Source organism: Orycteropus afer, unplaced genomic scaffold (genome assembly GCF_000298275.1).
Source record: "Orycteropus afer afer isolate SDZICR_OR568_19922 unplaced genomic scaffold, OryAfe1.0 scaffold00139, whole genome shotgun sequence".
Lineage (NCBI taxonomy): Eukaryota > Metazoa > Chordata > Mammalia > Tubulidentata > Orycteropodidae > Orycteropus > Orycteropus afer.
In genome coordinates, this window is record NW_006921726.1 from 1,469,717 (window position 1) to 1,484,944 (window position 15,228).

A 15,228-nucleotide genomic window follows, 5' to 3' on the forward strand; every position below is an offset into this window, starting at 1 on the left:
CTCTTTGGAGAGAACAATCATGGGAGAAAGAAGGGCTGCTTATGCACAGGGAGACAGCTCAGGGGGCAGGAGTGTATGGAGGGATGGACACTGGGAAGAGATAACTATGGGGAGAGAGTGGGAGGGGAGCTATTGCATTGGGGTAAACTGTGGTCAATGACATGAGACAGAGTATATGTGAAATGCTGTATGGAAAGTGAATTTGCTCTGTAAATCTTCACCCAAATCACAATAAAAAGAAAAAAAAAATCCTCACAACTAGACCAATAAGTATCACAATAAATGGAGAAAAGATTGAAGTTGTCAAAGATTTCATATTACTTGGTTCTAAATCAGCATCAATGGAAGCAGCATTGAAGACATACAAAGATATATTACATTGGGCAAATCTGTTTCAGAAGACCTCTTTCAAGTGCCAAAAACCAAGGATGTCTCCTTGAAAACTAAGACCCAAGCCACAATATTTTTAATTGTCTCATATGCATGTGAGCGCTGGATAATGAATAAGGAAGACCAAAGAAGAGTTGATGCTTTTGAGTTGTAGTGTTGGCAAAGAATGCTGAAAGTATCATGAGCTGGTAAAAAACTAACAAAGTATCATGAGCTGGAGTGCTCCTTGAAAGCAAGAACAGTCAGACTTCATCTACCTCCTTCAGACATGCTGTCAGAAGAGATCATTCTCTGAAAAAGATATCATACTTGGCAAAGCAGCAGGTCAATGAAAAAGGGGAAGGCCTTCAAGAAGATGAACTGACAGAATGGCTGCAGCAATGGGCTCATATACAATAGGGATCGTGAGGCTGACACAGGACTGAGTGGTGTTTCCTTCTGTTATATGTACGGTTGCTATGTGTCGCAGGCGATTTGACAGCACAATAGCCATCTATCAATTGGCATAAAGTTAATGTTCTACATCCTAGTTTGGTGATTAGTGTCTGGGGTCTTGAAAGCATACAAGCAGCCATTTGAGAAAAAAAACTATCGGTCTCCACTTGTCTGGAGCAAAAGAGAAAAAAGGAAACCTAAGACTCAAAGAGAGTAGTCAATAGACTAACAGGCTACATGAACCATGGCCTTAACTACCTCGAGACCATACGATCTAGATGGTACACAGTTACCATAATTGACCACTGTAATCAGGCCCACAGTAGATGGATCCTGACAGAATGGGAGGAAAATGTATCACAGAAGCTCAAGTTCCTAAAGGAAATCCAACCCAGACTTATTGGACTCGATGAGACTGGAGGACTCCTTGAAATGACTGCCCTGAAATACTCTTTAAACACTGAACCAAAACTAGTCTGAGGTCATCTTTTAGCTAAGTAACAGATCAGCTCACAAAAAAAGAGAATATCACCTGTGAGTGCTGTGTTCTGTAAAAAAATCATCTACTTGAGACCAAAAGGCCAGCAATTAATTTCAAAGATAAGAATGTAAGGGGGCAAAGAAACTAGATTAATGGAAATAGAACAACTAGAATGGAAAAATAGAGAATGTTTATACATTTTAACCAATATCACTGAGCAATGTGCATAGAAATTTTTAAATGGAAAAACTTGTTATATATACCTTCACTGAACACACAATATTATTAAAAGCCTCCCCACTCTACCCCACCCCAAAAAACCTGATATATCAGGTGGTAATAGGTACAATAAATAAATAACAAAACTGGGAAACAATGGGTAAAGGGGCATTATAAAGGGTAATGTGACATCTGAACAGAGACCTGAAGGAAATGATAGAATGAGCCGCAAACACACCTTGGGGAAGAATATTTCATGTGGAGGGATCAGCAAATGTAAAGGTCACCAGGGTTGGTTTGCTGGGGGAAAGGTAAGTATGGCTGGAGCAGACTAAGGAAGCTGAAAATTGGTAAAATATCAGGGTACAAAGGGTCAGTTCACATAGGACCTCAAGGTTTCACAGAACCATGGGCTTTTACTCTGATTTACATTTTAAAAGGATCACAAAGACTGCTGTGTGGGGAAAAAAATATACAACGGATCAAAGTGAAGCAAGGAAGCCAATCAAGGGCTACTACAATGTAGATGCCTTGGATGCAGGGTAGCAGCAAGGGAGAAAGGGGAAAAAAAAAAAAAAAAAATTAGATTCTAAATAAGAAAAAGCTGAGGAGATTTGCTCATGGGTCACATGTTTTATGTGAGAGAGAGAATTATCAAGGTATCATTTACTAATAAAGAGAAAGACTGGAGGGAACAGCAGGTTGTGACAGTTTGTATATATATATGATCCTGAAGTTCAGATGACACTTCAAGTCTCAAAACCAAAATCATTACAAAAGTCAAGTAAAAACTCGGAACAGTGCCTCACATGTAATAATGTCTAAATATACAGTAGCAAATACTGTCAGTGAAAGATGCTACCAAAATGCTGAAATGTTAACAAAAAGCTTGACTTAACCTTCATTTCTTTGCATATGGTCATGGAAAGCCCAAAATCCTAGGGCAAACTAACAACTCATTTATCTTCAAAATATTAGAAGGCATGTTAGTTACTATACAGCAGACGATTTCATTTGACAGAAGAATTTTTTGAATCATCTTCTCCAAGTAACAAAATACTAGAAATATTTCTAGGCCATAATGTTTAACCAAGCACCAAGCAAATGTGAGTGTCTTCTTCTGCTTAAGAAAAAAACAAAATCTTAAAGAGTGATTTAGAACAAAAACAAAATTCAAATTTTGGTAAAGTTTTCATCTTTTTCATTTGACTCTTAAAAGGCACTCTCCCTTTATCAGTTACCTTCATTCTCCCATTGGCAAGAGCTTTGCCATTCAATAAAAAACATCTTTAATATCTCTTTATATCTCATTAAGTTTAGCAACAAGTATGAAATCATAGGTCATGTAAACTTTATTGTACTTTCTGTCCTTCACATTTTCCAAGCTCAATCAGAAGCAAATGAAAACCATCACAATTCTTGTAGCAAGTTCATTTCCTATTAACAGGAAACTGCTCTAGATGTTAAAAGACAACCACGAAGCTTGGGACCATAGTCGCAGGAGACATCAAGCTCAATTGGCATAACATACTACACAAAACACTGTTCCACCTCCTACTTTGGTAAGCAGCAACTGGGATCTTAAAAGCTTGCAAGCAGCCAGCTAGATGCAACAATGGGTCTCTCTTCCCAGAGCAAAGAAGAATGAAGAAAACCAAAGATTCAGGGAAACAAACAGTCCTCGTGACTGGTACCCCATGCGATCCTCAGCCTACACGATTATGAGACCAGAAGAACTAGATCGTGCCCAACTACCACTGTCAACCACTCAGAGGGGGATCTATGTAGGAGATCCAGGATAGAGAGGAAGAACAATGTGGAACTCAAAATCATTTTGGGAAAAAAAAGGGGGGGAGACCAAGTTTGCTGGTCTGATAGAGCCTGGTGCAACCATTGAGACTATTGTCCCTAGCTGCCCTTCAGGTCTGGAATTGAACCCACAACTGTGGATGACAGCCAAGCAAAAGACAGGCATGAGTTGAACATTTACCTGAGGTACATACACTCCTTTGAGAGAACAATCATAGGAGAAAGAAGGGATGTTTATACACAAGGAGACAGTTCAGGGAGCAGGAATGGATGGAGGGATGGACACAGGGAAGAAGTAACTATCAGGAGGAAGTGGGAGGGGAGCTGTTGCATTGGGGTAAATTGTAGTCAATGTCATGAGACAATGTGTGTGTGAACTGCTGTATGGAAAACTTTCACCCAAATCACAAAAAAAAAAAGAAAACCACACATATGATTGTATACCATGTGACCATGCTACCCTATACTTGGTTAGATGAAACACTATCTCAATATCATACTTGACAACTTGAAGAAAATTTCACACTTACACAAAGGAAGAAAAAAACGGAAGGAAAAGGTCACTTTGTGGTGTTCATTTGCATATCTCCTAGACCAAAAATAGATCCAGCTAAAGATAATCTTACATATGAACTTGTACAACAAAATTAGCCACATACATTACAGGAGCAACAGAAGACAGAGTTGGAGTAACTTCTCAGAGACAACCCAACACCTTGTGAGAGAGAATCACCAGGCCTGTGGTGGACTCAGGACTAGTCTTGGGAACTATCATGCTCAACTGGCACAACACGGTACATAAAAATCTTATTCTACAACCTACTTTGGTTAGCAGTAACTGGGGTCATAAAAGCTTTCAAGTAGCTGAGCAGCCATCTAAGATGCAACTATTGGTCTCCTCTCCACTGGAACAAAGAGGAGTGAAAAAAATCAAAAGCATCTGGAAACAATTAGTCCAAGGATAAGATGAAGCATAAGGACCCCAGCCTTCATGACTCCAAGACCAGAAGAACTAGATGGTGCCAGCTATCAATGCCAACCACCTGGAAAGGTACCAAAACTGGAGATCCTAAATAAAGTGGCAAGAAAAATGTGGAACAAAATTCAAAAAGACAAAAATCATCAGAATTACTGGTTGCATAGAATCAGGTGGAACCCCTGATACTATGGCCCCAGGTTACCCTTCAGGCCTAGAAATGGACTCACTCCCATGGATTGGCTCTTACCCCAACAGCAGAAAGACCTACATGCAGAACACCTATCCTATGGTGATGCACCCACCTATTCTAGGGAGATATACCCCTTAGAGCAATCAGCCATGAGATACCAGAGAGGTAGCATTCACATAGAGGCAAAGTCAGACAGAAAGGAATGCATTCTTAAGAAGGGCAAAGGGAGGGGGTAGTGACAGGGAGGGTAGGGGAGAAGAGTTTTTTATGGTTGGGGATGGCAATCATCCTAATCGGGCTTGAAATAAAATGTGCATGAACTATTGAATGTACAACAAATTTGCATCCAAAGCACAATAAATTTTTTTAAAAAAAGAATCTCTCGGCCCATTTATCGACAGGCTTTTCTATTCTGAAATAAATACATTTAAAATAAGATAGTTAAGGGAACTCTGGTGGTGTAGTGCCTAAGGCATTTGACTGCTAACCAGAAAGCTGGTGGTTCAAACCCACCAGCCACTCCTCACAAGGAAGGTTGGGCAATCTACTTCTGTAGTGACACCGACTCGGAGACCCAAAGAGGGGTCACTATGAGTTGGTTACGACTCGAAGATATTTAAGCTTGGGCTCTATTTACATTTATAACCCACGGAATACTAAGTGCCAGATACAGACATATTAAAATTAATATACTCATATGACTTCTTTGAAAGTGCCAATAACTTTTCATTTTTTGTAACATTCTTCTCTACTCAGTACAATATACTACTTTACTTTTATAATACCCCCATCTTCACTAAAACCGCACTTTTGCTTATTTATTGTTGTGCAATGAATTACTCAGTGTGGCTTTTCTAGTCATGGTCTTTGTGATTCCCACCAGGTTACTGGGTGGGACCATGCAAATAAGGTGTATGGAACTCTAACATTGGGACTGGTTAGTTTTCCCATTCTGGTAGGCTTAAAATGAGACCACCACCACCCCCACCCCCGCCCCGAGGCAGAAGAGAGGAGCTCATTGCCATCTAGAGAGAAGAGCTGGAGTTGGAGTGGAGCACATCCTCAGACCTGAGATCCCTGCAGAGACATGGCAGCAGGGGAACCAAGAAGCACAAGATGCAATGGCCACCTTGTCAACCCATAGAGTGAGAAAGCTGAGTGCCCCTTGGCAGGAGGCTTGCTAGGGGAATGAGGTGCACCTAGGTGTACCTATTGGCAGAGCTAAAAGAACTTTGTAACACTTGTGAGCAGGGCAGAGGCCAGAGAGTTGTGCCTGAAGCTATAGCAGAGAGGAGACAGACCTGATTGAAGTACTATGTCCTGAGCATGTTCCTGAACCTGATTTGAGCATATCACTTCCCCAGTAAAGCCCCATAATTGTGAGTATTGTCTGTGAGTTATGTGTGACCACTGCAAAAAATTATCAAACCCAGCAGAGAAGCAGTGAGTGTCATGGGAAGGAAGGCTGGTGTCAGAGCTAGTATAAAGCCTGGAGGGTGGCAGTATGTCTGACCTCATAGGCATAAGCTTTGGGCTATTGAGGGGTGACTGTTTCCCCTTCATGAGATTGGAAGAGGTCAGAAGATGCTGACTGCATGCCCTTTTAGCAAAAGCCAATCCCCATTTCAAGATAAACTTTAAAAGTTTAAAAGACACCAACAATCACCACAGAAAACAAATAAATATAACAAAATCTAGTATTTCTGAAATTCCTGGTGGGTATGAGATTTCCTAAAATTAAAATATGAGCCCACACAGGAAAACATACACAGTTCTGATTATACACAGTTTAAAATCTGGTAATTCAAAACTAAAACAAACAAACAAAAAATAGTAAAATAAGACATAAAGCAAATAAGATGAGGAAAACTATTAAAAATAAAATATAGCATTTATAAAACAGAAAAAAACAAAACAATTGCCATTGAGTTAATTCCAACTAACAGCAACCCTAAAGGACAGAGTGGAACTTCCCCATAGGGTTTCCAAAATTGTAAATCTTCATGGAAGCAGACTGCCCCACAATCTTTCTCCCATGGAGCAGCTGCTATCTTCAAACTTTTAATGTTTTCGCTAACAGCCAAATGCTTTTAACCACTGTGCCAAGACACCACACCCCCTCATAAAACAGAAATATGCTTAATGTATAGAGATCGACAAAAACCATTACATTCTGGGGACACCTCAGAAGCAGCTAATTTACAAAAGAAATCCACAGAAAATTTAAAAGTAATATGAATCGAAATAAATTAGGTTATCATTTTTCACTCAGAAAAAACAAGAAAACATTTACTTCCTCAGAAGTTGTAATTATTTGGTTAAGCACTAAAAAAATTTTACTTTCTTAACTTTCTTGGGATGACATTTTTATTCAACTGGGGCATCTAAAGTCATCACTTTTACACATGAAAACATAAATATAATTATTTGCAAATCTACAGAAATGTGAAATAAATCAAACTCAATGAGACAGAGAAAATATAGTTGATATTAACAACAAAACAAATGAATGTGACAATGACATGGACGTTTTATTGATGCTGGTAGCACTTAGTGTCCAAAGCAAGGCTGTCATTTGTAGGATCTTCTGGTTGTAGCATCTGAATAATCTCAGCTGCTAAATTTAACTAATTATTTGTTACTGAATGAATAAATATTTGTTGACTGAATGAATAAATTCCTTCTATTTAAATCTAAAGTTTTAAGATATAAAACACTGATAGGTACTTCCTTAATGAAATAATTTCTAAATAATCAAATGACTAAGTTAAAAATTACATATTTGAGGGACATCCGGTAAGATGAAAGAATAGAAAGACAAGTGACACAGACACTTTTAAACAAAGAAAAGAAAAACCAATTGACAGAGATACAGAAGATAATCCTGGAGCCCTGAGCTTTAAAAGGAACTATACAGAAGTGGATTAGGCACCGACTAGTGGAAAAACCTGAACGCAAACAGTGAGTGCAGAGATGGTCAGAGCTGCAGACTGCCAGCTACTCTGACAAGACCAACAGGCTGAATATTTCCAAGTGGTGTTGGGACCTGAGAATTGACCTAAATATCAGTCTCGGTCACCAAGGACTGCAGGGACAATTGCTCTGGTGGCTTATGAATAGGAAGGGAAACAGCAAGGAGGAAGACAACCTGAGCTGTGGAATTTCTGCTGTCAGGAGGGTGCAGCCATTTTGATTGTTTACATGTGGCAGCCATTTGGAAATTTAAAGTGACTGAGGGCGCAGCCATTTTGACTCTTTACAAGCAGCAGCCATTTTGGATATTTAAAGTGACCAAGGGCACAGCCATTTTGAATGTTTACAAGTGGTGGCTATTTTGGATATTTAAAGTGACCGAGGGCACAGCCATCTTGAATGTTGACAAGTGACAACCATTTTAGATTTTAAAGTGATAGCATTCTCATTCGGATTCCAGGGACCTAAGAACAGGCTCTGTTTGCAAGGGGCAGCAAGGACATACAAGAGGCTGACAACTCAAAGGAGACAGTTGGTAAGTGTGTAAGTGCTGTCAACTAGTGAAAAGAGAGCACAGCACAGTGCCCTGCTTATATAGATAACATACAAACAAAACTAAGAAAACGAAAACTGTGGGAAAGTCACTCCAACATATAATCACCAATTAAATTTAAGCACAAAAGCGTCACAATGCCTTGGAGACAACAGAGCATCACTGTCTACCCAAAGAAGCAAGACAGAGCAAGGGTAACAAGGGACCAGAATACAGAACCAAAACATATCCCTGAGGAAGATGCAGCATTGGAACTCTCTGATAAAGAATTCAAAATAATTATATGCAGGTATCTTCAAAGGATTGAGAGACAAACCAAAGAATATACAGACAAAACCCTAGAAGAATTTTGGAAGAAAATACAAGAACAAAATAACAAAATGAATAAAAAATAACAAATGTTTCAAAATCTACAGATAGAAATCAAGAAAATTAATACTAAATTGTCAGAAATAAATAACACACTGGAAGGCAAAGGAGTAGAATTGATGCAATGGAAGACAGAATTAAGGAGATTGAAGACAAATACCTGAATACTTCTTTGCAAAGGGATCAATCAGAAAAAAAAAAAAAAAAAATGAAGAAAAACAAAGGTTCATGTGGGATACCATCAGAAGGAATAACCTACGTGTCACTGGAATTCCAGAACAGGAAGAGAAAAATGAAACCACTGAAAAAATTGTCTAAGATTTGTTGGAGGAGAAATTCCTTGATATGAAGAAAGATGAGAATATATCCATTCAGGAAGTCCAATGAACCCCAAACAGGATAGAACCCAAAAGAAAAACACCAAGATATATCATTATCAAACTCACCAAAACCAAAGACGAAGACAGAATCATGAGAGCAGCATGGAAAAAATGAAAAGTTACCTACAAAGGGCAACCAATAAGACTAAGCTCGGATTTCTCAACAGAAATCATGCAGGAAAGAAGACAATGGGATGGTATATATAAAACCCTGAAAGAGAAAAATTTTCAACCAAGAAATATGTACCCAGTAAAACTGTCCCTCAAATATGATGGTGACATTAGGACATTTCCAGATAAGTAGAAATTAAGGGAATTTGTTAAAACCAGACCAACCTTACAAGAGATGCTAAAGGGAGCCCTTTGGACAGAAAAGCAACAACAACCAGCAACAACTGATCATTAATACACATGATGATATAATCCAGAAACCAACCCAGCTATCGAAGTACCCAAAGTAAATAAGCCTACAAGATTGTAAATAGGAAACCAGAGACACCAACTGACAAATGAGGACAACTACAAACCAAAAGGAGGGAAAAAAAATCTGTGTCATTACAGAATTTCTAGATGGTAGGGAAGTCAAGACAACTACAAGATAGAAAGGACTGTTCTACACTTGGGAAAAAAACTATAAATCACAGTGTAACCTCAAAGAAAAAGGATAAACCTTCACATCAAAATAAAAAAGAGGACCAGCATAAATATTCATCAAATACTAAAACAATAGCAATGAAGGAAGTGATAACATGATTCACAAACAAAACGAGCTCAGCAAAGAAAATTATATGCAACAAAGAAATCGATACAATGAAAAAGCACATGATAAAAATGACCAACAAATTCCTATTTATTGATAATTACATATCTGGCAAGAGACATATCTGTAAGATTGATGGAAAACTCCAATGCCTCAACACCAAAGGAATTAACAATCCAACTGAAAATGGGCAGAAGACATGAATAGACACTTCACCAAGCAGTATATTCAGGTGGTGTAGCTAATATATGAAAAGATGATCACAATCATTGGCCATCAGAGAGATGTAAATAAAAACAACGAGATATACCATCTCACCCCAGAACTGATGCCAACGTTCAATGAGACAGAAAATAACAAATGCTGGTGGGGATATGGAGAGATTGGGACTCTCATACACTGCTTGTATGACTGGGAAGTGATACAACCACTATTGAAAGCAATATGGTGATTCCTTAGAAAGTTGGAATTGGAGATACCATTTGAGCCAGCAATCCCATTACTAGGCATATATCCTAGAGAGGTGAGAGCAAGGATAGGAACTGATACATGCACGCTCATGTTCATCACAGCACTATTTACAACAGCAAAAAGACGGAAACAACCTACATACCCATCAGCAGAGGAGTGGATGACCAAACTATGGTACATACACATACTAGAATGCTATGCAGCACTAAAGAATAATGTAGAGTCTGCAAAACACTGCATAATATGGATGAACTTGAAAGACATTATGCTGAGTGAAATAAGAAAATCACAGAAGGACAAATATAGTATTAGTTCATTGTTGTGGAGAGTCAAGGAAAGGATTATATATGGAGGGAAACTTTCTTTGTTGGTAGTCAGGGGAGGAACACTTCAAAAAAAAAAAAATGCATTAACCCACGTCACATTAGTTTTGTGAACTTCACTTTACATAAATAATATTACAATAAAATGAAGTTAAAAATTGCATATTTGGGATAACAGACATCATAACTAAAAATTTAAATCTTGAGATACCTTCACTATCTTCTGGATTTTCTTCTTCATTAGAAGCTTCAATATCTTCATCTTCCTGAGCAGAAACAGTGGAAGCTACACTTTCACACTGAGATACATCTCGCTCTTCACGAGGCTTTCGAGAAGTCTAAAAGAGTAAAAATTAAATCATTTACTATTTAGTAAGAAGAAACAAACATTTTCTTTTCGGGTTAAATTATCAAGAGTAAAGTGTAAGTAAATAACTCTAGGTAATTTCTAATTGGACTTTTTAATAGATCACATTCATCAAACTGACCAAAAATTACATATTAACCATTTTTGGAATTAGCTGTCACTATGTTGTTGTTGTTGTGTGTTATCTAGTCAATTCCAACTTTTAGTGATCCTTTAAGACAGAGTAGAACTGCCCAACTGGGTTTCCAAAGTTGTAATTTTTATGTAAGCAAACTGTCCCATCTTTTTCCCACAGAGTGGCTGGTGGATTCAAACTGCCACCATTTCAGTTAATACATGAGCTTTTAACTACTGCACCTCGAGGGCTTCTTTAGTTATCACTATACATGTAGAAGGAGCTCTGGTGGCATATTGCCTAAGGCATTTGACTGCTAACCAGAAAGCTGGCGGTTCAAATCCACCAGTCTCTCCTCGGAAGGAAGGTTGGGCAATCTACTTCCGTAGTGATACTGCCTCAGAAACCCAAGGAGGGGTCGTTATGATTTGGATCTGACTTGATGGCAGTGGGTTAGTGGGTTTATGCATGTAGAAAGGCGCTCTGGTGGTGTAGTGGGTAAGGCACCTGGATGCTAACCAGAAGATTGGCAGTTTAAAATCCATGAGCTACTCCATAAGAGGAAGATGAAGCAATCTACTTCCAAAAAGATTTATAGCCTTAGAAACCCAGAGGGGGTTGCTATGAGTAGGAATCGACTTGATGGCAGTGGGTTTATATATGTAGAAATAGCCAAATATTACAAATCACCATTCTTGTCTCTCTAACTAATATTTTCTTAAATAAAATAACATAGGCCTTGACATGTGTGGAAGACACAGGAAAATTATGTTAAGAAAAACAATTGTGCATTATTCCACCAGCTAGAGATTCTAAGTATACTGGCACATTTATTTTCAGTCTTTAGGATGTGTACACCTGTCCATAAGTGATTAGGCACGTAAACATAATTAGGATAGTCCTATGTGGTTATATACTGTACTTTTTTTAACCTAATATAGTCATGAATTGAAAATATCCCTACATTATGAATTCTTGTAAAATTATTTTTATTAATAAATCCATAAAAATCTGTTTTTATATGTATTTAATATAAATTTATTTGTTTAAAACCCTCCTATGGCAAGGCTTTAGGTAACTTCCAATTTTTGGTATTATTATTAATGTTGCAATAAATTTCCTTCACTAGTAAAAACCATGTGATTTTATAGGCAATAACTAATCATTGGTATTAATATTGAATTTCTTACACTATTAATGAAGTTAAATTACTTTTAAAAAAAAGTATTTTTCCTTCTGCAAACTACATGTTAATGTTAAAATGCTCATTCTTCTACTAGTGTCACATTTATAACAGTGTCTATACACAGTTAAATAAAAGACATTAGCCACTCATTATATTTATAAACTTATGCTGCTAACTATAAGCCTTAAGGTCTCCTGTCTTACAAGACCAATGGGACCGCCTGGCACTTCTCTGTTCTGTGTCACTGAAACAGCTCTTATTTCACCTCACTTGAGCTGTCACAGAATCTTCTAGGGAGATTCCGCTCAAGCAGGGCACCACAGTAAAGAAAAAAAAATTATGAATATCCCAAATAATAAATACTACCAGTATGTCTAGTCTTTATTTTTAGCTCAGATAGCAGTATACTATTTAGGATCAAACCTAAAGCATTAAATAAACCTAGAAAAATAATCATCTTTTAAATGTCAGAATCATATAGCTAGATGAAATTATGAAAGTTAAAAAGTCCATTCCTATGTTCTTAGCAGGAGAGTAAGGTAAGAATCCCAGAGAAACACTGGAAACACTTTTTTAAAGAAGAGTTTAGAAGATTCCATTAATACTATCATTCATGTTATTTAAGTGTTAGATAATAGACAATATATAGATTTTTCTACTGTCCAATCTAAGTCCTTCCTTAGCCAATACTAACCCATTCTACTGGTCCTTTAACTGATGGCTATAGAAGAGACAACTTTTTCACGAATACTATGCAACAACAAAACTCCCTTCAAATAAAAATCTACTATATCCCCAACATTTTCTCTGTATAACTGGACTCATTATTTTTTAAAATAATAATTCAAGGAGAGTTCTGGCAAGATGGCGGACTAGGCAGAAAGACTGCATAGATCCTCTTCAATAAAGAAAAGGGAAACCAATTAAAACAGACACAGAAGATAATCCTGGACACCTGAGCCTTGAAGGGAAGGATACAGAAGAGGACTAAACCCCAACTAGCAGAAGAATTTCCGTGAAAATACCAAAAAAGGAGACAAATGGAGCTGCAGTCTGGCAGTGACCTGAACGACCCTGACAGCACAGACGGCTTACAGATACCCGAGTGGTGGAAGGACCTAAGAATTAACGTTAAAACCACCCTGCTAGTCAGGGACCCCACGGAGGGCTGTGCACGGTGGCTGGGGAACAAATGGAGAAAGTGAAGAGAAAGGTGGACTGAGTTGTAGACTTTTGCTGGTCTGGAGGACACCGCCATTCTGTAGGTTTAAAAAGCATCTTGACTATTTTGGATATTTGAAGAGACAGCATTCTCGCAGATTCCTGTGGTGGTAGGACTTAAGAATTAACCGAAAAATCACCCTGCTAGCCAGGGTCTGAATGGAGGACTGCGCACGGTACCTGGGAAACAAACAGAGAAGGTGAAAAGAAAGGTGGGCTGAGCTGGGGACTTTTGCTGGTCCAGAGGATGCCGCCATTCTGTAGATTTAAAAAGCGGCTTGACTATTTTGGATATTTAAAGAGACAGCGCTCTCACAGATTCCTGGGGTGGCAGGACTTAAGAATTAACCTAAAAATCAACCTGCTAGCCAGGGACTGCATGGAGGACGGTGCACGGTGGCTGAGGAAAAAACGGAAAAGGTGAAGAGAAAGGTGGGCTGAGCTGTGGACTTTTGCCAGTCCGGAGAGCGGGGCCATTATGAAGGTTTAAAAAGCGAATTGACTATTTTGGATATTTAAAGGCACAGCACTCTCTCAGATTCCTGGAGCTTAAGAACACGTTCTGCTTTCCTGCACCCAAAGGACACTCGGGGCCTGCAAGACTGAAAAGGTACGACATTCTTCTTGTTACTACACCCTACACCAGTTTGGTGAATGGAGCTGTGGCCATCCCCACTCCCACCTACCTTTCTGGGGCCACAGGAACTCCATCACAATCTGTGTGCTCAGATGGAGCCTGGGTGCCCTACCCAGTCCTTCAATGATTTTTTTTTTAATTTTTTTTTATTTTTCCCTTTATTTGTCCAGGAGATTAGTTTGCTTGTATTTGTCCGTTTCAAAACAACTAATATTATTAATATTTTTGTCCTTTTTATTATTATTGTTAATCTTCCCCAACCAAGTCCTAATTTTCAGCATTTTTGTTTTTACCAGTGGCTGGTTGAAATTCTGCGACCCGCCCAATTTAAGGTTTTTAATTTCTTTTTTCTTTTCCCCCCTTTTTTTCCTGTAAATGACCCCATTCTTTCTTTTTCTTTTTGCATTGTTCCTATTTTATTTCTTCATTGATTATTCTCCTTCCCTACTTTTTTTTTCTTCTTCTTCTTAGTGCCCTATCCAGAGATATTGCAGGTTTGTTTCTTTTCTCTTTTTTTTTTCACTTTCTCTTTTTTTTGTTACTGTTCCTGTGTGATTCCATAGTTTGTTTTTTGTCCATGGGATTGCTTTTAGTTTTTTGATGGTTATTCAATTGTAATTTGTGTCTAACTGAGTGGGAGACAACAACAGTCCCCATAAGACACAACTACACACACACCTCCTGTGACTTCACTTCCTGAACGAGAGCCACTTCCTCCTTCTCCGCCAACAGGCCAACGATAAAAAACCACCAAGAAGAGCCTGAAACACCCTAGGCTGCTCTTCACAAACAGTTAACAGAGATCTCAGAAACAACAGACCATCACAGTCCACACAAAGAAGAGAAAATGGCAGAAACAAGGGAGCAGGATACAGACCCAGAACACATCCCTGATGAAGAAGCAGCATTGGAACTCTCTGATAAGGAATTTAAAAGAATTATCTTCAGGTATCTTCAAAGAAATGAGAGAAACACCAAAGAAAACACAGAAAAAAACCTTAAAAGAATTTTGGAAGAAAATACAAGAACAAAATAACAAATTAAATGAAAAATTAGAAATTATTTTAAATCTACAGATAGAAATCCAGAAGATTAATACTAAATTGTCAGAAATAGATAACACAGTGGAAGGGCAAAGGAGAAAAATTGATTCGATGGAAGACAGAATTAATGAGATGGAAGAAAAATTCCTGAATACTACTTTGGAAAAAGATCATTCAGAAAAAAAATCAAAACCAAATGAAGAAAGCCTAAGGTTCATGTGGGATACCAACAAAAGGAATAACTTATGTGTCATTGGTATTCCAGAACAGGAAGAGAAAAACAAAACTACTGAGAAAATTGTCCAAGATTTGCTGGAGGAGAACTTT

General features: G+C 38.1%; 1 protein-coding gene across 1 annotated transcript in view; it reads right to left on the minus strand.

Moving 5' to 3' along the window:
- Positions 1 to 15,228, minus strand: part of NCOR1 (nuclear receptor corepressor 1) — a 308,055-nt gene that overhangs the window by 120,823 nt on the left and 172,004 nt on the right. The window contains exon 19 of the mRNA XM_042781622.1: positions 10,544 to 10,670. Within this exon, the coding sequence (XP_042637556.1) occupies positions 10,544 to 10,670 (127 nt within the window). The remainder of the gene's footprint in view (positions 1 to 10,543; positions 10,671 to 15,228) is intronic.